The sequence below is a fragment of the Osmerus mordax genome, chromosome 2 (assembly GCF_038355195.1).
Source record: "Osmerus mordax isolate fOsmMor3 chromosome 2, fOsmMor3.pri, whole genome shotgun sequence".
Lineage (NCBI taxonomy): Eukaryota > Metazoa > Chordata > Actinopteri > Osmeriformes > Osmeridae > Osmerus > Osmerus mordax.
In genome coordinates this window covers 4,461,828-4,486,974 of record NC_090051.1, presented here as the reverse complement: position 1 = coordinate 4,486,974, position 25,147 = coordinate 4,461,828, and the positions used below count along the sequence as shown (strand labels likewise).

At 38.8% G+C, this 25,147-nt stretch overlaps 5 protein-coding genes across 5 annotated transcripts; all 5 read left to right on the top strand.

Annotated features, from left to right (window-relative positions):
- Positions 1-4,331: 4,331 nt before the first annotated feature.
- On the top strand, positions 4,332-5,279 carry LOC136959897 (olfactory receptor 10J4-like). Its single transcript, XM_067254123.1, has one exon. It carries the CDS (start codon positions 4,332-4,334, stop codon positions 5,277-5,279), a length of 948 nt encoding a protein of 315 aa, XP_067110224.1.
- Positions 5,280-12,825: 7,546 nt separating this feature from the next.
- LOC136964103 (olfactory receptor 1D2-like) lies at positions 12,826-13,776 on the top strand. The gene has a single exon (XM_067258042.1). The coding sequence runs from the start codon at positions 12,826-12,828 to the stop codon at positions 13,774-13,776; it is 951 nt and encodes a 316-aa protein (XP_067114143.1).
- Positions 13,777-18,421: 4,645 nt separating this feature from the next.
- LOC136963539 (olfactory receptor 2K2-like) lies at positions 18,422-19,372 on the top strand. Its single transcript, XM_067257691.1, has one exon. It carries the CDS (start codon positions 18,422-18,424, stop codon positions 19,370-19,372), a length of 951 nt encoding a protein of 316 aa, XP_067113792.1.
- Positions 19,373-20,957: 1,585 nt separating this feature from the next.
- LOC136964935 (olfactory receptor 1D2-like) lies at positions 20,958-21,908 on the top strand. Its single transcript, XM_067258916.1, has one exon. It carries the CDS (start codon positions 20,958-20,960, stop codon positions 21,906-21,908), a length of 951 nt encoding a protein of 316 aa, XP_067115017.1.
- A 2,121-nt stretch (positions 21,909-24,029) lies between these two features.
- LOC136956697 (olfactory receptor 1D2-like) lies at positions 24,030-24,776 on the top strand. The gene has a single exon (XM_067250647.1). It carries the CDS (start codon positions 24,030-24,032, stop codon positions 24,774-24,776), a length of 747 nt encoding a protein of 248 aa, XP_067106748.1.
- The last annotated feature ends 371 nt before the right edge of the window (positions 24,777-25,147 follow it).

The window sequence follows — 25,147 nt, the reverse complement described above, 5'->3', positions numbered from 1 at the left end:
AGAGAACCCAATTAGGTTTTGGGGAGAATAGTAATTTTAGTACCACTGTACAAAGTTGGTAAAAGCCTGGTAGAGAAGCAATACCTGACCAATGATAAAATCGTATTCAGCCTTACTGTACTCTATGGCAGCATTCGATATATCCCTCCTTCACACTTTCCAAATCTAAACAAGTGTCAAAGGACCTAACTTCCCTGCTCATCTTGCCTACATGGCGCAAGATTATTATGCTGTTCATAACTATTTCATCTCATTTTGAATTTATCATTCCTATAAGTAAATCTCATCTAAATGCAAACATTCAACACCAGGTCAAGTCTGTGTTAACTGGGTACATGGATATGTTACACGCTGTGCAAACTTACTGCACCATTTAGCATAAGCAGCTATACTGTGCTCTAACAGTAACTTTTGGGGAGGTGATTGTTAGTATTTTCTATACTTTTATTTGTTTTACAGATACCACCATTACATTTTGTGTGTGAGTGATGTTGGATTGTGATGTTTTTTAATGATGTTACTTAGAATCCTCCATTGTCTTTCCTGAATAAAGAGTTGAGGATGGCATTTAATGGAGAGGACTTTATTGATGTAGTTGCCAGCAATGTCAATGATGTTACAAACCTCTCTCTCTCTCTCTCTCTCTCTCTCTCTCTCTCTCTCTCTCTCTCTCTCTCTCTCTCTCTCTCTCTCTCTCTCTCTCTCTCTCTGTCTCTGTCTCTGTCTCTCTTTCTGTCTCTGTCTCTCTCTGTCTCTATTCTTTCCTCATAACAGACTTATAACTGTATGAAAACGGTGTTTGGTGAAGAAACAGGGCCCTGTATAAACAGTTCCTCGTGGATATACGTATCCAAACTGTAATGAATTACTTGCCTTGTGCTTATCAGAAGGCCAGGTGTTCTGTCGATGTATCCTACCTTGTCAGAATTTCCTACCGTAACACTAAACTTAACGTAACCCTGACCTTGGTGTGCGCATGTGCCATAAGCCCTGGTAGTACAATCTGACAGGTGGGTTCAAATGTCAGGACACCTGCACCCTGCTACAGACTCACACACTCTACCTTCTGCAAGCCTCCATGCTGACACATCTGAACGGTGTCGGGGACACACACAGATTTCTGGAATTATAGATAAATAGTACAGTACACATACTGTCGTTTTTCTCAGTAGCTTTGGTACCTACATTTCTCAGATCATAATTGACATTCTCAAAAGTACTTGTTCAAACTCCACATCATCCAGTCACTAATGCACATCTTTTAATTTTAATAACATTGTCAATTTTCTTGAACATTGATGCAAATTATCAGGTATAAACCTGATCTTGACAAACAGGTTTACATATTGAGACATTTTGAGTATTTCCAAATAAATAATTGATCATATCTAGTTTAGCAGTTCATAATCGTCTATATAAATACATTGTAACTTTTATCTTCCTGTTTCAGTCTCTACATATCTAACAGTTTAGAAATATATATAAAATATATACAGTAGTATATGCAGAAGTCTTTCCCAATCAAGATTTTTTCACATGAATGTTGTCTTTTTTAATTGTGGCTAAGACTTCTGCACAGTACTGTATAGACCTTTTTTGGAAGATCAGTTTCGAACGTAAGGCCCTGAACTACATCCGGCTATCCGAAGTGTAAGGCCTGAATATACTCTTTGTATTGGACAAAAACTCATAGAACTGGTAACTCTTGGAGCTAACAACAATCTCCGTTTATTTCCTTTCTCCACACTTTTCTCTCCGTCGCTCTCTGCATGTCATCAACATGCCACACCGGCCTTAACAACAACATTATAACCATAGATATATATAAAGGCTAGATGTCTCGTCTGCGTTGCCGGACAACGGAGTCGAATGTCCGCACATGGCGGCCATCTTGCTACAGTCAACTCGCTCACCCATGTGCGGACGTTCTAGACTCCGCCATAAGACATCTAGTCTTATGACTGACTAGGGAGTCAGGTGGCTGAGCGGTTAGGGAATCGGGCTAGTAATCTGAAGGTTGCCAGTTCGATTCCCAGCCGTGCAAAATGACGTTGTGTCCTTGGGCAAGGCACTTCACCCTACTTGCCTCGGGGGGAATGTCCCTGTACTTACTGTAAGTCGCTCTGGATAAGAGCGTCTGCTAAATGACTAAATGTAAATGTACCCATAAATATTAGGGAAGCAAACACGCTAGACATTTTAAAACCTATCTTTTTACCAAAGCATTTAACTAATTTGATATCAGAAGGGTTTTATTACTTTTATTAGTTGTATTATTGTTTTTATTGATTTTTGGGATTCCTGCAAAGACTGTGGCTTGTGTTTCGACTTGTATTATGTTTTTATTGATTGTGTTTTGGATTCCCGCAAAGATTGCGACCTGTGTTTTGTTACATTTTATTTATATTCGGAAACCACAATGACTATGGCTCAAGATACCGCAAAGACTGTGGCTCGAGATACCGCAAAGACTGTGGCTCGAGATACCGCAAAGACTGTGGCTCGAGATACCGCAAAGACTTTGGCTCGAGATATCGCAAAGACTGTGGCTCTAGATACCGCAAAGACTGTGGCTCGAGATACCGCAAAGACTGTGGCTCGAGATACCGCAAAGACTGTGGCTCGAGATATCGCAAAGACTGCGGCTTGTAATCAAAAGGCTTGAGCAACATGGCCTTTTGGACTGCTATGCAAAAGGCCTGAGATTGTTCTGGATTACTGTAAAGACTGCGGCCTGTGTTCAGAGGGATTTTATTACTTTCATTACTCATAATATTGTTTTTATTGATTTGATGTAAAGCACTTTGAGCTGCAATTCCTGTATGATATGTGCTATAAAAAAATTAAGTCTTATTGTTATTATTATTATTATTACCCGTACTGTAATTCTTCTCAGTAGCTTTGGTACCTACATTTCTCAGACCACATGACATTCTCAAAAGTACTTGTTCAAACTCCACATCATTAAGTCACTAATGCACATATTATTATTTTAATAATATTGCTAATGTTCTGGAACATTCATACAAATAATTAGGCATAAATATGATCTTGACAATCAGGTTTGCATATTGAGGCATTTTGAGGATTTCCAAATAAGTAATTGATCATATCTAGGTAGTTTAGCAGTTCCAAATCGTCTACAAAAATACATTGTAACTTTTATCTTCCTGCTTCAGTCTCTACATATCTAATAGTTTATAAATATATATAAAACAGTAATATATGCAGAAGTCTTTCCCACCCAAGATTTTTTCACATGAATGTTGTCTTTTTAAATTGTGGCTAAGACTTCTGTACTGTATATAAAAAAATACATATATACCACCTTTATTTGTATGTTGTATAAAAACATAAGCCTAATTATTTTATGATAATTATAAAGGTATATTTATCTGTGACTTACCCCTGTGCTCTATTGTTATAGCTCCCTCTGTTGACCGAGACTGGCCCTTGGTTTGTACACTGCTTTCACCATAATGCTTATCTCTTTCCTTGTGGAATGACACTACAGTATATTGTAGGTTCTAGCAAATCGTTTTCATCTCTTTTTTTAGCATTTTGATTGAAATATGAACACAAGTCGAGGTACCTAATGAAACATGATGAGATTGTGTTTGTTATCATAGTCATCAACTCAGATTTTATCATCTCGTTTTTTTACTTGCACTGCAATGTATAAATAAAAGTAGAAAACTGCAGGTAATCTTCCAGTCATTTCTGTGGTGCATTCCCCACCCTTATGTCTGTGGACTGTGGAGGTGATTTGAAGTCTATTTCTATTTAGTCAGATGAAAAGGTCATCAAGATGGCTGGTTTGACATTAAACCAGTAGGCAACGCCTACTTCATGTCATGTAGCACCTTGGGACAGACCCCTCAATTCCCTGTCAAGAGTCTTTCTGCAACAACACAATGCTAACCTATAACAGCATCAAAACTCTTCCACCTCACCCCACTTCCACTGAGCAGGGAGGCAACAGCTGAGGCAGCAGATATTCTGAACCAGAGGGGTCTGTATAATGTACATATATAACTAGTGAAGAATAACATGTCAATGACTGGATACTAAATACCTGATGTTCATTATCAATGATATCAGTTATATTATTAATACTCATTACCTTGTCAGTTTAACTATTTTCATGATTATTTAAATGATCCCATTAACATGTTCTTCATCTAAAGATTTACACATAAACCTGGATATACTTCATTCGTACTTCATATATTTTACAATAATTGCTGCAAATTCACCACTGTGTGACTGCTACTGTACTGATCTTTGTTTTGTTTTCAGTTACTGTAGCTCCAACACCACCAATAGGTCACATGGAAAATGACACTTCTCCATTCTATTTCACCCTCACCCTCTTTAAGGACCTAGGATTGTACAGATATCTTTATTTTATTATATGTTTCCTTCTGTATGCTTTAATGTTGTCTCTAAACATCATGATCATAGTAATCGTATTGTTGGAGAGAACACTGCACGAACCCATGTATGTTTTTATTTCATGTCTATCCATCAATTCTCTTTATGGCTCTACTGGTTTATTTCCTAGACTCATGGTGGATCTCCTCTCTGACATGCATCTAATCTCCCGTCCTGCTTGTTTTACACAGATTTATGTCGTTTATACGTATGCATCCTATGAACTCATCATTCTGGGCATCATGGCTTATGACAGATATGTTGCAATATGTAAACCGTTACATTACAACAGCATCATGAATTCAAAGACAGTTGTTCTCTTAGTGGGTCTTGGCTGGGCCTATCCAATTTGTTCCATTGGATCTTTACTGTACCTATCTGTTAGGTTGCCGTTATGTGGTAATGAAATAGCAAGGGTTTTTTGTGTCAACTGGCCTGTAGTCCAGCTTTCATGTGTGGACACCACACAAAACAATGCTGCAGGACTGCTTGTTACTATTACAACAGTATTTTTACCACTGGGCTTTGTTTCGTATACTTACTTTAGAATTATAGTTGTTTGTCAGAAAAGCTCCACTGAATACCGTGGGAAAGCCTTAAAAACCTGTTTACCTCATATTGTTACATTTGTTATCTATTCCATAGCTTTGTTTTGTGAAGTATCTCTAAGTCGATATAAACATGATGAACTGAATCCAGTTGTGACTGTGATTCTGTCACTTGAGTTTTTAATAATTCCACCGATACTAAATCCACTTGTTTATGGTTTAAACCTGCCACAAATTCGAGGCATGATATTGAGATTGTTACAGACACCTAGAATAGTTGCCTGCATGTTACGATAATTACCAATTTCAAGGCAAAAACAGAGCCTTCCTGCACATGGAAGGCAGTATGAATGTACATGTTTTCTTTTGTCTTTTTCAATGTGATACTTGGTTGGTAAGGAGGAAGAGTTACTTAGCAGCAGAGCAGGGTTTGGCAGACTAAGTTCTAACTCTTATTTCAATACTTTTTTCAAAACACTTTCAAAGATTTATATTCTTATTTTTCATGTAATGCTTTGATTGTACACCATTTGTTTATGGCTTTCATCCAGGACAATGAAAGTAATAAATAAAACGAATTCTCTAGATCTCTGATTTGTACAGTATCTGGATACAACAGGTTTACTCTATGACCTCGTTCAGTAACCCTCCACCCCCCTCATATCCACATCAGTATCAAAGGACCTGACCCATATGTTCATCCACAAGGAATATGATCATAACGTTACCTTTGGACAATAAATAACGATGACATGTTGTGTGAACTGTAAGAATCTAATCTAAAGTTCCTTCCAACCTGAAGAACAGTATCTGCTGACAGTATCTCTCTGTGTCCAACTGCTACGTGGAAGGAGCACAGTGGTAGAATTTAGAATGAAATGTTTTTGCTTCATTGACATGATGAATAATGCATCAGTAGTTAAATTGTTTACTATTTCTGGGTTTTATGAGATAATGGAAAACAGAGTAACACTCATCTCTTACATTACTGTTACTGTGTGTTATACAATTAAATTTGCTCTTATTTTAGTATTTGATTAAAAAAAAACTAAAGAAGCCCATGTATATACTCATGTGTAGCTTGTGCATGAACATGGACTTTTTATGGTTTTAAACTGAAACAGATTAGAAACAGAATTTTGAGTTTCTGTATAACAAGTGAAAGAAAAAAAGAACTCAAATGCCTGCATTTCTGATAAATGGTGAAATCTACCGGTATGTTTGTTCCAATGGAACATTTCAAAGCATACACTGTCTCAAATGTAAGAATGATGTTTCTTTCAAAAGATAATCAACTAATGTAACAAGGCCACATGATGTAAATTAAACATATTGTTGCTGTTAATGTTTAATCATTATTCCTTACATTTTAGCCTTCATTCAACCAAAATCTCACGTAATAAAATACATCAACACTACAGTACCTTGAATAACGAAATCACGCAGTTTAGCTGAATCTACAGTACTGTGCAAATGCCTTAAGCAAAAAAATAATAATAATTAAGTAAATCAAAATTGCTTGAAAACATAATCTAATGAAAAGACTGAAGAAAAAGAATCGCAACATTGCACTTTTATACTACAGAACAAATACCCAAAATATTGGGTGGCTTAGACTTTTGCAAAGTACTGTAATCAATAACAAAGCAGTTCCTGTGCAATCAAAGTTCGTTTTATGACTTAAGCCAATGATGGGCTATACTTTTTCACAATGTATGCTTCATGTTTTGGCTACCCGCAATGTTTTTGGGGCTAGGGCGTTGTTTATGATCATTGACCTTTGCACTTTTGGTAAAGCTCTCTCTTGTAAGTCGCTTTGGATAAAAGCGTCTGCTAAATGACTAAGTGTAAATGATGTAACATACAGAATAGTCACAATATGGTTTTTGGTTTAAGGAGTTTAGCCATAGACTGTCTATTGAAATAGCATATTTTAAACCGACCCATCTTTAGGTGCTGCTCTTTCTCTGATCTCACTAAATAGATAATAACAGATTTAATATGCATAATAAGCCAAATCCTGTAGTCCCCCTATGATTATAGAAATGTGAAGCAATCAAACCAAAACATGTATAAATTACGCAATCAAACAGGATGAAAGACAATAAAATGGAAAAAGAACATAAAAAAACATAAGAAGTCATGTGGTAATGTAGTGTGTATATATTGTAATCATGATAATGACAGTAATAGTATTAAACAATCCCTATGTGGAATAGCGAGATGATTATACTGAAACATCTGGAATTGGACATGATTATGCTAGTGAGCGGGGTCTGTGTAGGGTGAACAGCACCACCTGCTGTTTTCATCAGAATCAGAATCAGAATCAGAAAGGGATTTATTCGCCATGAAAGTTTGCACAGACAAGGAATTTGCTTTGGCAGGAAGGTGCATACAATAAACATATACCTAAAATTTAAATATGTGGACTAACTATACTAAGGGTACATAAACTATCAGTACTAAGTGGGATTAGAATAGAATTAAATATACAATGAAATATAAGTTGCCGTAAATTACAATATAAAAATACAAAAATACAAATATTACAAAAAATACAAATGTACAAGATACCATGTTGTAATGCAGTGCAAAAGGCAGAGTGTTTTAAGCAAGAAGTCATTTGAGTCAGTGTGGTCCCTTGGCCTTGTTGAAGAGGCCAACAGCGGAAGGGAAGAAACTGTTTTTGTGGCGTGAGGTATTGGTCCTGATAGACCGCAGCCTTCTGCCGGAGGGGAGTGACTGAAACAGGGAGTGTCCAGGGTGGGAGGAGTCGGCCACAATCTTCCTCGCTCGCCTCAGGGTCCTCGAGGTGTGCAGGTCCTCGATGGTAGGCAGATTGCAGCCAATCACCTTCTCAGCAGTACGGATGATACGCTGCAGTCTGCTCTTGTCTTTGGCAGTGGCAGCAGCGTACCAGACGGTGATGGAGGAGGTGAGGATGGACTCAATGATGGCTGAGTAGAAGTGCACCATCATTGTCTTTGGCAGGTTGAACTTCTTCAGCTGCCGAAGGAAGTACATCCTCTGTTGTGCTTTCTTGATGAGGGAGCTGATGTTCAGTTCCCACTTGAGGTCCTGGGAGAGGATAGTGCCCAGGAAGCGGAAGGACTCCACAGTGTCGACTGGGGAGTCACACAGGGTGATGGGGGTGAGTGGGGCTGTGTTCCTCCTAAAGTCCACAACCATCTCCACTGTCTTAAGAGCATTGAGCTCTAAGTTGTTCTGGCTGCACCAGGTCACCAGGCTGGCCGCTTCCCACCTATAATCAGACTCGTCTCCACCAGAGATGAGCCCAATAAGGGTGGTGTCGTCCGCAAACTTCAGGAGTTTGACGGACGGATGACTGGAGGTGCAACTGTTGGTGTACAGGGAGAAGAGCAGAGGAGAAAGGACGCAGCCCTGAGGTGATCCGGTGCTGATGGACCGGGAGTCAGAGACTTGTGTTCCCAGCTTAACGCACTGCTTCCTGTCAGACAGGAAGTCTGTGATCCACCTGCAGGTGGAATCAGGCACGTTCAGCTGGGAGAGCTTGTCCTGAAGCAGGGCGGGGATGATGGTATTGAAGGCAGAGCTGAAGTCCACAAACAGGATCCTGGCATAGGATGCTGGGGAGTCCAGGTGCTGTAGGGTGAAGTGGAGGGCCATGTTAACTGCATCGTCCTGTTGGATCTGTAGGCAAACTGCAGGGGTCCAGTAGAGGGTCAGTGATGGATTTAAGGTGTGCCAGCACCAGGCGCTCGAAAGACTTCATTACCACAGAGGTCAGGGCAACGGGTCTGTAGTCATTATGTCCTGTTGGCCTTGGCATTTTGGGCACAGGGATGATGGTGGAGGACTTGAGACAGGCTGGCACATGGCATGTCTCAAGGGAGGTGTTAAAGATGTAGGTAAACACCGGAGACAGCTGGTCAGCGCAGTGCTTGAGGGTGGCTGGAGAGACAGAGTCCGGCCCAGCTGCTTTGCGGGGATTCTGCCTCTTGAAAAGTCTGTTAACTTCACCCTCCTGAATGGAGAGAGTCGTCACTGTAGAGGGGGGAGGTGGGAGGCCTCCTGGGTGGGAAGGGGTAGTTCAAGACTGTCCAATTGTCTTTCAAATCTGCAGTAGAACTCATTCAGGTCGTTGGCCAGGCGGGAGTCGTTAGTGGAGTGGGGGGCTCTGGGCTTGTAGTTGGTAATTTGCCTGAGCCCTCTCCAGACAGAAGCAGAGTCGTTTGCAGAGAATTGGTGTTTTAGCCTCTCTGAGTACAGTCGTTTAGCCTCCCTCACCGCCTTGCTAAACCTATTCTTCGACTCCTTGAAACTGTCTTTGTCCCCACTCCTAAACGCGGCCTCTTTCTCTGACCTCAACCTTCTGAGTTTAGCTGTAAACCAGGGTTTGTCGTTGTTGTAGCTTACCCTGGTGCGTGTTGGTATACAGCAGTCCTCACAGAAGCTGATGTATGATGTCACAGCCTCTGTGAGCTCATCCAGACTATTGGTAGCAGTCGTGAACATATCCCAGTCAGTGCAGTCCAAGCACGCCCGCAGATCCTCCATAGCTTCACTGGTCCACTGTTTTGATGTCCTCACAGCAGGCTTACAGCGCTTTAGCTTCTGCCTGTATGCAGGAATCAGGTGGACCATGGCGTGGTCAGAGTGACCCAGTACTGCTCGGGGGACCGCATGGTATGCTTTGCTGATTGTAGAGTAGCAGTGATCCAAGGTGTTTCCTTCTCTGGTAGGGCATTTGGTGAATTGTCTATATTTTGGGAGTTCTTGAGTGAGATTGCCTTTGTTAATGTCGCCTAGCACAATAACCAAGGAATCCGGATTTTCATGCTCCACACTCAGTATCTGGCTGGCGAGCACACGTTGAGCCTCGTTGACGCTAGCCTGCGGAGGCATGTAGACGCCAACCAGAATGAATGATGCAAACTCTCGTGGCGAGTAAAAAGATCTACAGTTAATAAAAAATGATTCCAGATCAGGAGAACAGTGCTGCAGAATCACTGTCACATCTTCACACCAGCCACTGTTAATGTAAAAACAAATACCACCACCTTTCGTTTTGCCAGAGAGCACAGGGTCACGATCCGCTCTCAGCAGTTTGAAACCTGCTAGCTGTAGCGCAGAGTCTGGGATCAGTTCACTCAGCCATGTCTCCGTAAAGCACAAAACGGAAGATGAATGAAAGTCTCTGTTTTTCCACACCAGTAGCTGAAGTTCATCCAGTTTGTTGCTCAGTGAACGCACGTTGGAGAGAAATATCCCCGGTAACGCTGTGCGTGCCCCACGCCGACGGAGTCGCACCGGAGCACCGGCTCGTTTGCCTCTCCTACGGCGCTTCGCTGCTAGGACAAAGCCGAGGGTGGCTTTGACTATAATTCCCACTAATTCCGCCGCTGGAAGCAGAAAAGTGGGAAATAAATCCACAGGAGTTGTAGTCCTGATGATATACCTGACTACTCCCAATCTCTAGAAGAACAACTTGGTAACATACAGGAGTTCTGTTCACGTACTGCCATCATCCTCATCATCATGATGTAGGATCCCTTCTCATGGGCATCACTGATGCTGCAGTCAACAATATAGCAGATTAACCTGACTTGTTGCTGCTCCAGTACATCCTATTCAGTCTTCTCAAGTGCTCCACACAACTCTTCAGATTAGCAACACACAGAAAAAGAGAACAGAACTTTCTTCACAGAAATCAAATGACCTTTAGTGACAATGCATCAACAGTGACATGGTTTACTCTTTCTGGCTTTGATGAGATGATGGAACACAGAGCCACGTTCTTCTCTCTTACTTTACTGTGTTACTGTGCGATTAAACTATCTTGCTCTTCAATTACAGCAAACAATATATTAGGGTATATTAACATATTTTTCTATGTTATACATATACAATTAATTATATGTTCATATGCATATCTTATCAGGACATGTTTGACGTCTATTGAGGACAGGGGAAAGTTTATGCAGACCTGCATGCCACATTTACTCTCCTTGATGAATGTAGCAGTTGCTCTGTTGTTTGGTGTTCTGTACAGTAGATATGGTTCTGCAGACACATCACAAAACTTTCAGAATTTCATGGCAGTACAATTTTTAGTTATTGCTCCAATTCTAAACCCGCTTGTTTATGGTCTGAAACTGAAGCAGATTAGAAACCGAATTTTGAGTTTCTGTATGATAAATACAAAAAAGAAAAAGTCTTTAATGTAAAGAGTACGCAATTAGGTTTTGGGGAGAATAGTAATTTTAGTACCACTGTACAAAGTTGATAAAACCTGGTAGAGAAGCAATACCTGACCAATGATAAAATCTTATTCAGCCTTACTATACCCTATGGCAGCATTCGATATATCCCTCCTTCACACTTTTCAAATCTAAACAAGTATCAAAGGACCTAATTTCCCTGCTCATCTTGCCTACATGGCGCAAGATTATTATGCTGTTCATAACAATTTCATCTCATGTTGAATTTATCATTCTTTTAAGTAAATCTCATCTAAATGCAAACATTCAACAGCAGGTCAAGTCTGTGTACACTGGGAACATGGATATGTAACACGCTGTGCAACCTTACTGCACCATTTAGCATAAGCAGCTATACTGTGTTCTTACAGTAACTTTTAGGGAGGTGATTGTTAGTATTTTCTATACTTTTATTTGTTTTACAGACACCACCATGATTGTAATGTTTTTTAAGGATGTTACTTAGAATCTTTCATTGTCTTTCTTTAATGAAGAGTTGAGGATTACATGTTATGGAGAAAGGACTTTATTGATGCAGTTGCCAGCAATGTCAATGATGTTACAAGTCTCAGACTTGTAACATCTCTCTTTCTCTCTCCCTCTCTCTCTCTTTCTCTCTGTCTCTATTCTTTACTCATAACAGACTTATAACTGTGTGAAAATGGTGTTTGGTAAAGAAACAGGGCCCTGTATAAATGGTGCCTTGTGGAAATACGTATCCAAACTGTAATGAATTACTGGCCCTGTGCTTATCAGAAGGCCAGGTGTTCTGTCGATTTATCCTACCATGTCGGATTTTCCTACCGAAGCGTTAAACTAACTGTAACCCTGACCTTGGTGTGCGCATGAGCCATAAATCCTGGTAGGACAATCTGACATGTGGGTTCAAATGTCAGGACACCTGCACCCTGCTACAGACTCACACACTCTACCTTCTGCAAGCCTCCATGCTGACACATCTCAACTGCTCTTTCTATGAGTTCACAAAACAGATTTTAACAGATGTAACAGATTTACAAAACAAGTCAAATCTCACATTCCCCTAATATGAATACTGAAACTTAAAGCAAATTGTCAAATACATACTATATATGTATACACTAAGTAACAAACAGTAGTGGAAAAAAAAAAAAAATTCAGCATGAAAATGCTGCATTAGGAATACATTTCTTCGACCTTCTTAGATAGTTCTAAAGGTTTACGGTATGACCACATTTAGCAACACCCCTCCTCCCTTAAGTCCTTTCTAATCCAAACGGTGTCAAGGGTCTGAATTCCCTGTCCTTCCACATGGTATGAGGTAATCATGCGAGAGGACATAAAATACTGCTACATGTAGGGTGCATGGGTGAGTCCTAAAGTATCCCATCGATGGTGTATCCCAACACAAGGTAATGTACATGTATGTGCTGAATTTATTTCTCATGTAGTCATTGCACTGTTAAACTGTATTTTTCTCGACTTATATTTTACATATTGTGTAACCTTCTTACTTCTACTAACAGGTATACTATGATCAGTCTATCTTTAAGGAGCATAGTGATTGAATTCGAAAATACACTGCTTTTGTAACCCTTTTTTTCTTCTTCACAGATACTATGACATTTAGTGACAATGCATCAACAGTGACATGGTTTACTCTTTCTGGGTTTGATGAGATGATGGGACACAGAGCCACGTTCTTCTCCCTTACTTTACTGTGTTACTGTGTGATTATACTAGTAAATGTTGCTCTCATTTTGACGATAGTCCTGGATGAAAACCTCCATGAGCCCATGTACATCTTCCTGTGTAACTTGTGCATCAGTGGCCTGTTTGGCACAACAGGATTTTACCCCAAGTTTCTTCTGGATCTAATGTCTGATCTGCAGGTTATCTCTCATGCAGGATGTCTAACTCAGTCTTTCATAATATACTGTTCAGCCTGTGCAGATGTTGTTATTCTATCAGTGATGGCTTACGACAGGTATGTGGCAATCTGTAGACCACTGGAGTATCACTCTGTTATGACTAAACAGAGGGTCACTGTGTTAGTATATTATCCATGGCTCTCTATATTCTGTTTATTCAGTGTTGGTATAGTAATAACTAGTAGACTCAGGTTGTGTGGATCACATATAGAGAAGCTCTACTGTGCAAACTGGTCAATTGTTAAACTTTCCTGCTCTTCAATTACAGCAAACAGTATATTAGGGTATATTAACATACTTTTCTATGTTGTACATATACAATTAATTATATGTTCATATGCATATCTTATCAGGACATGTTTGAAGTCTATTGAGAATAGGGGAAAGTTTATGCAGACCTGCATGCCACATTTACTGTCCTTAATTAATGTAGCAGTTGCTCTGTTGTTTGATGTTCTGTACAGTAGATATGGTTCTGCAGACACATCACAAAACTTTCAGAATTTCATGGCAGTACAATTTTTAGTTATTCCTCCAATTCTAAACCCGCTTGTTTATGGTTTGAAACTGAAGCAGATTAGAAACCGAATTTTGAGTTTCTGTATGATAAGTACAAAAAAGAAAAAGTCTTTAATGTAAAGAGTACCCAATTAGGTTTTGGGGAGAATAGTAATTTTAGTACCACTGTACAAATTTGGTAAAACCTGGTAGAGAAGCAGTACCTGACCAATGATAAAATCGTATTCAGCCTTACTGTACTCTATGACAGCATTCGATATATCCCTCCTTCACACTTTTCAAATCTAAACAAGTATCAAATGACCTAATTTCCCTGCTCATCTTGCCTACATGGCGCAAGATTATTATGCTGTTCATAACCATTTCATCTCATGTTGAATTTATCATTATTTTAAGTAAATCTCATCTAAATGCAAACCTTCAACAGCAGGTCAAGTCTGTGTTCTTACAGTAACTTTTAGGGATGTTATTGTTCGTATTTTCTATACTTTTATTTGTTTTACAGATACCACCATTACCTTTTGAGGGTGTGAGCGATGTTAGATTGTGATGTTTTTTAATGATGTTACTTAGAATCTTTCATTGTCTTTCTTTAATAAAGAGTTGAGGATTACATGTTATGAGGAAAGGACTTTATTGATGCAGTTGCCAGCAATGTCAATGATGTTACAAGTCTCAGACTTGTAACATCTCTCTTTCTCTCTCCCTCTCTCTCTTTCTCTCTGTCTCTATTCTTTACTCATAACAGACTTATAACTGTGTGAAAACGGTGTTTGGTAAAGAAACAGGGCCCTGTATAAACAGTTCCTCGTGGATATACGTATCCAAACTGTAATGAATTACTTGCCTTGTGCTTATCAGAAGGCCAGGTGTTCTGTCGATGTATCCTACCTTGTCAGAATTTCCTACCGTAACACTAAACTTAACGTAACCCTGACCTTGGTGTGCGCATGTGCCATAAGCCCTGGTAGGACAATCTGACAGGTGGGTTCAAATGTCAGGACACCTGCACCCTGCTACAGACTCACACACTCTACCTTCTGCAAGCCTCCATGCTGACACATCTGAACTGCTCTTTCTATGAGTTCACTAATCAGATCCTACCAGATTTCAATGACAAAACAAGAACAATTCCACAGTCCCCCTCTATGATTATTGGATGTGCTTTGCCTTCGGCAAGGGCACAACCTTTGTTCTCTCACATATATATTATTATTATTTTTTTTTTTTTTTTTTGCCCCCCTAAAACTCTTTGGCCTACATAGACAACGTAGGTGTCAAAAGTTTCGTCTTGGTAGCGATTGAGTTGCTTCTATTGGAATTTACATTCCGTTGCATGGTTTAGGCTCAAGTTAAGTTTTTGTGGCGAAAAGTGAAGCTAACGGTGGCTAATTTGCTAGCCACAGTCACTGACGTTACTAACGTCACTACGTCACTAACGTCACGAAAACACGCGTTACTACCTTTGGCAGAACATTCGTTTCGCATCTGTTAACTTGGGGGATAGCTAGGCTAACTATAGCTTTACTGCAAGGCAGCTGCAGAAACGCCACAAGCAAAGAGGCCAGGGTGATAACTATTTACTCATTTTACTTTGTGATATGACACACAATTGTGATGTGTAATGTACAGTATAAGCTGATATTATTAAGGAAGTACATCTACTTTCGGAAACAGTAGTCTACTATTTCACTGAAGTATTAGCATCATGACATTAGCCTGTGTTGCCCGGGCAACACATACTACAGTGGTCTATGATGTAGCGTTATCTGTTTTCAATCGTTAAAATAAACATTCCTCACATATACATTTTCGTTGTAGGATTTATTCTGACATTAGTAAACGATTTGTTGGTGAAATTACCATTACCTGTGGTTTCAAACCAGTGTAGCTCACTGCAACGCTGTAGCTTACGCGAGACACACTACAAAAACATCTATACTACACAGCTGTTTAGGAAGTCAAACGGCGACAGAACATGTTCGGCACTCCCCTTACTTAAATCAAAAGTCTATCTAACTACTAACCTGAACTTCATTGCCACAGCCTAAACGTTGTCAATCTGTTCATGAAAATAATTAATTTCAGCCTAAACCGTACAACGGAACGTTAAATCGAATTCAACCAACGCAATCGCTACCAAGACCAACACAGCAGTAGTCTAGTACTGTACTGTAGTACAATTTACCGGGGCAGCTTCTCCACACAGGGCTATATCGCATTTTGCGTTGTTACTGACAATGATCGCTACCAGTGAGCTTTTTATGAATGAGCGATTTTCCACTAAATAAATGTCAAGCTTATTTACGTTTTTGGGGGCATTTTTCAGTTAGCAGATGGTAATGTTTGAATCGCGATTCCATCTTCTACTGCCGGTAACGTCGTAGAATAATCTTCAAAGGGGGTTCTTTATTAATGAATTAATGCAATATGAGTAGGCTAAATGCCTGAAAATATCACAAGAAGGGAAAACTTAAAAGGATGTTTAAGTCATAGAGATTAGGTCAATTTTTACACCGGTCTGCCAAATTTATACGTTGATTCAGCTATGAGGCTCCCTCTTGCAGGGGAAATGAGAAGACGTCATATTTCGTTCTACACTTAACTCGTATTTTGAGTTGTAAATGAGCAGCAAAAAAAAGATGCTTTTAAATCTATGTAATCTTTATAAATATTAAGTAGGCCCTATGCATTTTTATATAAAATATACAGAAATATTAGTTGTAAAAATGTCATAAAAAAACGGACCCCTGTGCAACCGACGCAAGCAAGCACACCCTACAATTTCCCCAGAAATTGTAGCCTCTCTAGTTGATGTTGAAATATGAAACAAGTAATCTAAAGCATATATGTAGACAATAAGTATAAAACTGTATATAAAGAGAAAATGGAATTGAATGTGGGAATGGTAAAGAAAACACATGATGCCACGTGTGATTCCTGCAAAAGCAAAACCTCCAGTAGGTAACATGTTCCCACCAGTGGAAGGGCAGAGTAGATTATGCTCTGTGGTTGCATGTCCAAAGAGTTTTATTCAGTCATCCTTTCCACCCCTGCGTGGCCCCAGGAGTGAAGCTTTGTACTTAGATGAGACAGCACTCTCATTCTTATTAAGGAACCCTCTATTCTTCTAAGAGGAGAAAGTAGGGAATAGTAGGAGGGTCAGGTCATCGATGGATCTGGACTTCCCCCTCTTCCTCTCCACAGTGAAGAGGTCTGTCCTTAAACCACTGATCAGTTCACAACAGTTGAAGATAATGATTGCTTTAATACTTTTACACTGTTTGAAATGTTCTGAATATAATAAACAGTGTTTGATCTGTACCTTGCAATACTAAGCTCATGAGCACATAACCCTTGGTTATGTCCAGGAGAGAAATAGGCCTATCTATTAATTATGTTTCTTGTATCATTGATAAACTGTCTTGATGCTGTTTTCTTATGCCTGCATAGTCATAAGTCAGTTCTTTGTAAGATGCGACAAGGAAAGGGCTGTGTCATTAATGTAAGTCAGAGGTCACAATATTTCCCAAGTGTATAATGCCATGCAACTTTGAATAGGAAAATAGAAGGAGCGACAAGGCCATTTCTTGGAGCCCTATCTAAAGACCTAAACAAAATCTATCTAGCACACATAGTTTTTTTTCTGTGCGTGCAAAGGCTATGCTAATCATCTTGTATCCTCCCATATTGTGATACCATATATCCCTTGATTTCCTGTATTCATTGTTCAGTCATCTGTGATACTCAACTTGAGTGAAACAGACACCTGCACCTCACATACGTATGTGTAATAAATACATTGATCTTGTCTTGAACATTGTCTTAACTATTCCTTTCATTGACTTGGTACTTTCAGAGCAATTGGGTATTATCTAATACGTCTTCAAGAGTCAGGTAGTTCTGTCGCAGAGGAACTCAATTTTCATACTTAATGAATGTAGCTATAATGTATTTTGCATGAAAATGCCTTTTTGGTTACAAGGGTATACATTTCTTTGAACTTCTCATTTACATTTATTCATTTACATTTATTCATTTAGCAGACGCTTTTATCCAAAGCGACTTCCAAGAGAGAGCTTTACAAAGTGCATAGGTCACTGATCATAACAACAAGATAGCCAAAAAACATCGCAAGTGGCCAAAACATGAAGCACACATTGTGAACAACCAAAGTAAGTGCCAAAGGGAAGAACCATAAGAGCATGTAGTTAAACAAGTCACAACCAAACAACATGAACAGCTATAAGTGCAAGTGTACCTGTGGAAAAAAAGCAAGCAACAGTAATAAAACAATATATCACAGCGAGAACCAAAAAATTTAAATCAGTTACCACTAACCACAAGAGGGTTCTAAAGGTTTACAGTATGACCACATCTAGCAACACCCCTCCTCCTTTCACTCCTTTCAAATCCAAACAGTGTCAAGGGCCTGAATTCCCTGTCCTTCCACATGGTATGAGGTAATCGTGCTAGAGGGCATAAAGTACTGCTACATGTAGGGTGCATGGGTTATTCTTAACATATCTCATCGATGGTGTATCCCAACACAAGGTAATGTACATGTATGTGCTGAATTTATTTCTCATGTACCATTGTTGTCAGTGCACTGTTACACTGTATTTTTCTCTACTTATGTTCTGCATATTGTGTAACCTTCTTACTTCTACTAGCAGGTATACTATGGTCAGTCTATGTGTAAGGAGCACAGTGATTGAATTCGAAAATAAAAGGCTTTTGTAACCCTTTTATTTTCTTCACAGATATGACCTTTAGCGACAATGCATCAACAGTGACATGGTTTACTCTTTCTGGGTTTGATGAGATGATGGGACAAAGAGCCACATTCTTCTCTCTTACTTTACTGTGTTACTGTGCGATTATACTAGTAAATGGTGCTCTCATTTTGACCATCATCCTGGATGAAAACCTCCATGAGCCCATGTACATCTTCCTGTGTAACTTGTGCATCAGTGGACTTTTTGGCACAACAGGATTCTACCCCAAGTTCCTTCTAGATCTACTGTCTCATCTGCAGGTCATATCTTATGCAGGATGTTTAATCCAAACTTTTGTCATTTATTCATCTGCCTGTGGAGACTTTGTAATTCTAGCAGTGATGGCATATGACAGGTATGTGGCAATCTGTAGACCACTGGAGTATCACTCTGTTATGACCAGGCAGAGGGTCGCTTGGTTAGTGTCTTATCCTTGGCTCTCTACATTCTGTTTATTCACTGTTTCTTTAGTAATAACTAGTAGACTCAGGTTATGTGGATCACATATAGAGAAGCTCTACTGTGCAAACTGGTCTATTGTTAAACTTTCCTGCTCTTCAATAACAGCGAACAATATAATAGGGTATATTGCTATTCTGTTCTATGTTACACATATCATATTAATTGTTTGTTCATATGCATATATTATAAGGTCATGTTTGAAGTCTATTGAGAATAGAGGAAAGTTTATGCAGACCTGCATGCCACATTTACTGTCCTTAATTAATGTAGCAGTTGCTCTGTTGTTTGATGTTCTGTACAGTAGATATGGTTCTGCAGACACATCACAAAACTTTCAGAATTTTATGGCAGTACAATTTTTAGTTATTCCTCCAATTCTAAACCCGCTTGTTTATGGTTTGAAACTGAAGCAGATTAGAAACCGAATTTTGAGTTTCTGTATGACAAGTACAAAAAAGAAAAAGTCTTTAATGTAAAGAGTACCCAATTAGGTTTTGGGGAGAATAGTAATTTTAGTACCACTGTACAAAGTTGATAAAATCTGGTAGAGAAGCAATACCTGACCAATGATAAAATCTTATTCAGCCTTACTGTACTCTATGACAGCATTCGATATATCCCTCCTTCACACTTTTCAAATCTAAACAAGTATCAAATGACCTAATTTCCCTGCTCATCTTGCCTACATGGCGCAAGATTATTATGCTGTTCATAACCATTTCATCTCATGTTGAATTTATCATTATTTTAAGTAAATCTCATCTAAATGCAAACCTTCAACAGCAGGTCAAGTCTGTGTTCTTACAGTAACTTTAAGGAAAGTTATTGTTCGTATTTTCTATACTTTTATTTGTTTTACAGATACCACCATTACCTTTTGAGGGTGTGAGTGATGTTAGATTGTGATGTTTTTTAATGATGTTACTTAGAATCTTTCATTGTCTTTCTTTAATAAAGAGTTGAGGATTACATGTTATGAAGAAAGGACTTTATTGATGCAGTTGCCAGCAATGTCAATGATGTTACAAGTCTCAGACTTGTAACATCTCTCTTTCTCTCTCCCTCTCTCTCTCTTTCTCTCTGTCTCTATTCTTTACTCATAACAGACTTATAACTGTGTGAAAACGGTGTTTGGTAAAGAAACAGGGCCCTGTATAAACAGTTCCTCGTGGATATACGTATCCAAACTGTAATGAATTACTTGCCTTGTGCTTATCAGAAGGCCAGGTGTTCTGTCAATTTACCCTACTATGTCAGATTTTCCTACCGTAACACTAAACTTACCGTAACCCTGATCTTGGTGTGTGCATGTGCCATAAGCCCTGGTAGGACAATCTGACATGTGTGTTGAAATGTCAGTACACCTGCACCCTGCTACAGACTCACACACTCTACCTTCTGCAAGCCTCCATGCTGACACATCTCAACTGCTCTTTCTATGAGTTCACAAAACAGATTTTAACAGATGTAACATATTTACAAAACAAGTCAAATCTCACATTCCCCTAATATGAATACTGAAACTTAAAGCAAATTGTCAAATACATACTATATATGTATACACTAAGTAACAAACAGTAGTGAAAAAAAATAAAAAATTCAGCATGAAAATTCTGCATTAGGAATACATTTCTTCGACCTTCTTAGATAGTTCTAAAGGTTTACGGTATGACCACATTTAGCAACACCCCTCCTCCCTTAACTCCTTTCTAATCCAAACGGTGTCAAGGGTCTGAATTCCCTGTCCTTCCACATGGTATGAGGTAATCATGCGAGAGGACATAAAATACTGCTACATGTAGGGTGCATGGGTGAGTCCTAAAGTATCCCATCGATGGTGTATCCCAACACAAGGTAATGTACATGTATGTGCTGAATTTATTTCTCATGTAGTCATTGCACTGTTAAACTGTATTTTTCTCGACTTATATTTTACATATTGTGTAACCTTCTTACTTCTACTAACAGGTATACTATGATCAGTCTATCTTTAAGGAGCATAGTGATTGAATTCGAAAATACACTGCTTTTGTAACCCTTTTTTTCTTCTTCACAGATACTATGACATTTAGTGACAATGCATCAACAGTGACATGGTTTACTCTTTCTGGGTTTGATGAGATGATGGGACACAGAGCCACGTTCTTCTCTCTTACTTTACTGTGTTACTGTGCGATTATACTAGTAAATGTTGCTCTCATTTTGACGATAGTCCTGGATGAAAACCTCCATGAGCCCATGTACATCTTCCTGTGTAACTTGTGCATCAGTGGCCTGTTTGGCACAACAGGATTCTACCCCAAATTCCTTTTTGATCTACTGTCTCATCTGCAGGTTATCTCTTATGCAGGATGTTTAATCCAAACTTTTGTCATTTATTCGTCTTCCTGTGCAGATGTTGTTATTCTAGCAGTGATGGCTTATGACAGGTATGTGGCAATCTGTACACCACTGGAGTATCACTCTGTTATGATTAAACAGAGGGTCACTGTGTTAGTCTATTATCCCTGGCTTTCTATATTCTGTTTATTCAGTGTTGGTATAGTAATAACTAGTAGAGTCAGGTTGTGTGGATCACATATAGAGAAGCTCTACTGTACTAACTGGTCTATTGTTAAACTTTCCTGCTCTTCAATTACAGCAAACAATATAATAGGGTATATTGGTATTCTGTTCTATGTTGCACATATAATATTAATTGTTTGTTCATATGCATATCTTACCAGGTCATGTTTGAATTCTATTGAGGACAGGGGAAAGTTTATGCAGACCTGCATGCCACATTTACTGTCCTTAATTAATGTAGCAGTTGCTCTGTTGTTTGATGTTCTGTACAGTAGATATGGTTCTGCAGACACATCACAAAACTTTCAGAATTTCATGGCAGTACAATTTTTAGTTATTCCTCCAATTCTAAACCCGCTTGTTTATGGTTTGAAACTGAAGCAGATTAGAAACCGAATTTTGAGTTTCTGTATGATAAGTACAAAAAAGAAAAAGTCTTTAATGTAAAGAGTACCCATTTAGGTTTTGGGGAGAATAGTAATTTTAGTACCACTGTACAAATTTGGTAAAACCTGGTAGAGAAGCAATACCTGACCAATGATAAAATCGTATTCAGCCTTACTGTACTCTATGACAGCATTCGATATATCCCTCCTTCACACTTTTCAAATCTAAACAAGTATCAAATGACCTAATTTCCCTGCTCATCTTGCCTACATGGCGCAAGATTATTATGCTGTTCATAACCATTTCATCTCATGTTGAATTTATCATTATTTTAAGTAAATCTCATCTAAATGCAAACCTTCAACAGCAGGTCAAGTCTGTGTTCTTACAGTAACTTTTAGGGAAGTTATTGTTCGTATTTTCTATACCTTTATTTGTTTTACAGATACCACCATTACCTTTTGAGGGTGTGAGTGATGTTAGATTGTGATGTTTTTTAATGATGTTACTTAGAATCTTTCATTGTCTTTCTTTAATAAAGAGTTGAGGATTACATGTTATGAAGAAAGGACTTTATTGATGCAGTTGCCAGCAATGTCAATGATGTTACAAGTCTCAGACTTGTAACATCTCTCTTTCTCTCTCCCTCTCTCTCTCTTTCTCTCTGTCTCTATTCTTTACTCATAACAGACTTATAACTGTGTGAAAACGGTGTTTGGTAAAGAAACAGGGCCCTGTATAAACAGTTCCTCGTGGATATACGTATCCAAACTGTAATGAATTACTTGCCTTGTGCTTATCAGAAGGCCAGGTGTTCTGTCAATTTACCCTACTATGTCAGATTTTCCTACCGTAACACTAAACTTACCGTAACCCTGATCTTGGTGTGCGCATGTGCCATAAGCCCTGGTAGGACAATCTGACAGGTGGGTTCAAATGTCAGTACACCTGCACCCTGCTACAGACTCACACACTCTACCTTCTGCAAGCCTCCATGCTGACACATCTGAACTGCTCTTTCTATGAGTTCACTAATCAGATCCTACCAGATTTCAATGACAAAACAAGAACAATTCCACAGTCCCCCCCTTATGATTATTGATGTTGAAATATGAAGCAAGTAATCTAAAGCATATATGTAGACAATAAGAATACAACTGTATAAAGAGAGAATGGAATTGAATGTGAGAATGTTAAGGAAAACACAAGAAGTAATGTGGTGATGTAATGTGTATAGATCGTAATCATGATAGTGACAGTAGTAGTGTTAAACAATCCCTATGGAGAATAGAGAGATGGTTACTGTTGCAATGATTTCAATCGGTGGCCATGGAAATGCAGACACAATTGAAAAGGGTAGACTGAGTTTATTGATGCGAGTTTGGATCATTACCGTAAACCATGCAAGGCTCGCACTTGGTGGTCAAAGGAATGGCATGGGTTGGTTACAGGGTGATTTAAATATCCTGAAATGAACAAGAACTAGAAAAGTGGCTATATATGAATATATATATCTATATATATATAGATATAGATAGATAGAGTACACCAAGTAACCGATTGACTCCAAGAGAGGAGTTTTAATACACACAAAAACTCATCATTTCTGTTATACAGAAACATCTGGGATTGGCGATGATCCATGCTCATGAGGGGGTAAGGTAAGGTATGTGTAAGGTGAACAGCACCACCTGCTGTTTTCATATACCTGCCTACTCCCGATCTGTAGAAGAACAACTTGGTAACATACAGGAGCTTACACATTACACACAGGCCTATACATTTCTTTGAACTTCTCATTAGAGTTCTAAAGGTTTACAGTATGACCACATTTAGCAACACCCCTCCTCCCTTCACTCCTTTCAAATCCAAACAGTGTCAAGGGCCTGAATTCCCTGTCCTTCCACATGGTATGAGGTAATCGTGCTCGAAGGCATAAAATGCCACTATGTGTTAGGTGCCTTTTGAGTTAGGATCTCATCAATAGTCTGTCCCAACACCAGGTAATGTACACGTTTGTACACATTTGTGCTCTATTTTTCTCTCATGTACCATAGTAGATATTGCAAAGTTACGCTGTATGCCTTTATGCGTAAACATTTTGTGATATGAGTTGCTTTATTCAGGTCAGTCTACATTTAAGATGATTGAATTTTTTTATCCTTTGATTTCTTCACAGATATGACCTTTAGCGACAATGCATCAACAGTGACATGGTTTACTCTTTCTGGGTTTGATGAGATGATGGAACACAGAGCCACGTTCTTCTCTCTTACTTTACTGTGTTACTATGCGATTATACTAGTAAATGTTGCTCTCATTTTGACCATCATCCTGGATGAAAACCTCCATGAGCCCATGTACATCTTCCTGTGTAACTTGTGCATCAGTGGACATTTTGGCACAACAGGATTCTACCCCAAGTTCCTTCTGGATCTACTGTCTGATCTGCAGGTTATCTGTCATGCAGGATGTCTAACTCAGTCTTTCGTTATATACTGTTCAGCCTGTGCAGATGTTGTTATTCTATCAGTGATGGCTTATGACATGTATGTGGCAATCTGTAGACCACGGGAGTATCACTCTGTTATGACTAAACAGAAGGTCACTGTGTTAGTCTATTATCCCTGGCTCTCTTTATTCTGTATTTTTATTGTTGCTTTAATAATAACTACTAGACTGAGGTTTTGTGGATCACATATAGAGAAGCTCTACTGTGCAAACTGGCCTATTGTTAAACTATCTTTCTCTTCAATTACGGAGAGCAACATAATAAAGTTTATGCAGACCTGCATGCCACATTTACTGTCCTTAATTAATGTAGCAGTTGCTCTGTTGTTTGTGCTCATGTACAGTAGATTTGGATCATCAGATTTGTCACAAAGCTTTCAGAATTTCATGGCTGTTCAGTTTTTTAATATTCCCTAATTCCCCAATTCTAAATCCTCTTATTTATGGTCTACAACTGACACAAATTCGTAATCGAATACTGAGTTTTCGCATCAAAGTTAGAAGAAAGAAACATGTCATATGAAAGGGAACATGCTGACATACAGTATTTACTCTCTTTTTTTGCTGTTTTGATACTTTGTACAATCATTTATGTTTAAGAGATCCACTGCCAATAATTCATACAGATTACAGTAATACTGTCTATCGTTTTTTACAACATCATGTATGGTTGTATACCATACATTGTTGTATAAACTTCCAGATCAACTTTCTCAGCTTTTAAACTAAATAATGAGTGTATGTAAAGGTAAAGAATGCAAATGGTAAAACCTAATACTAGTGCACAG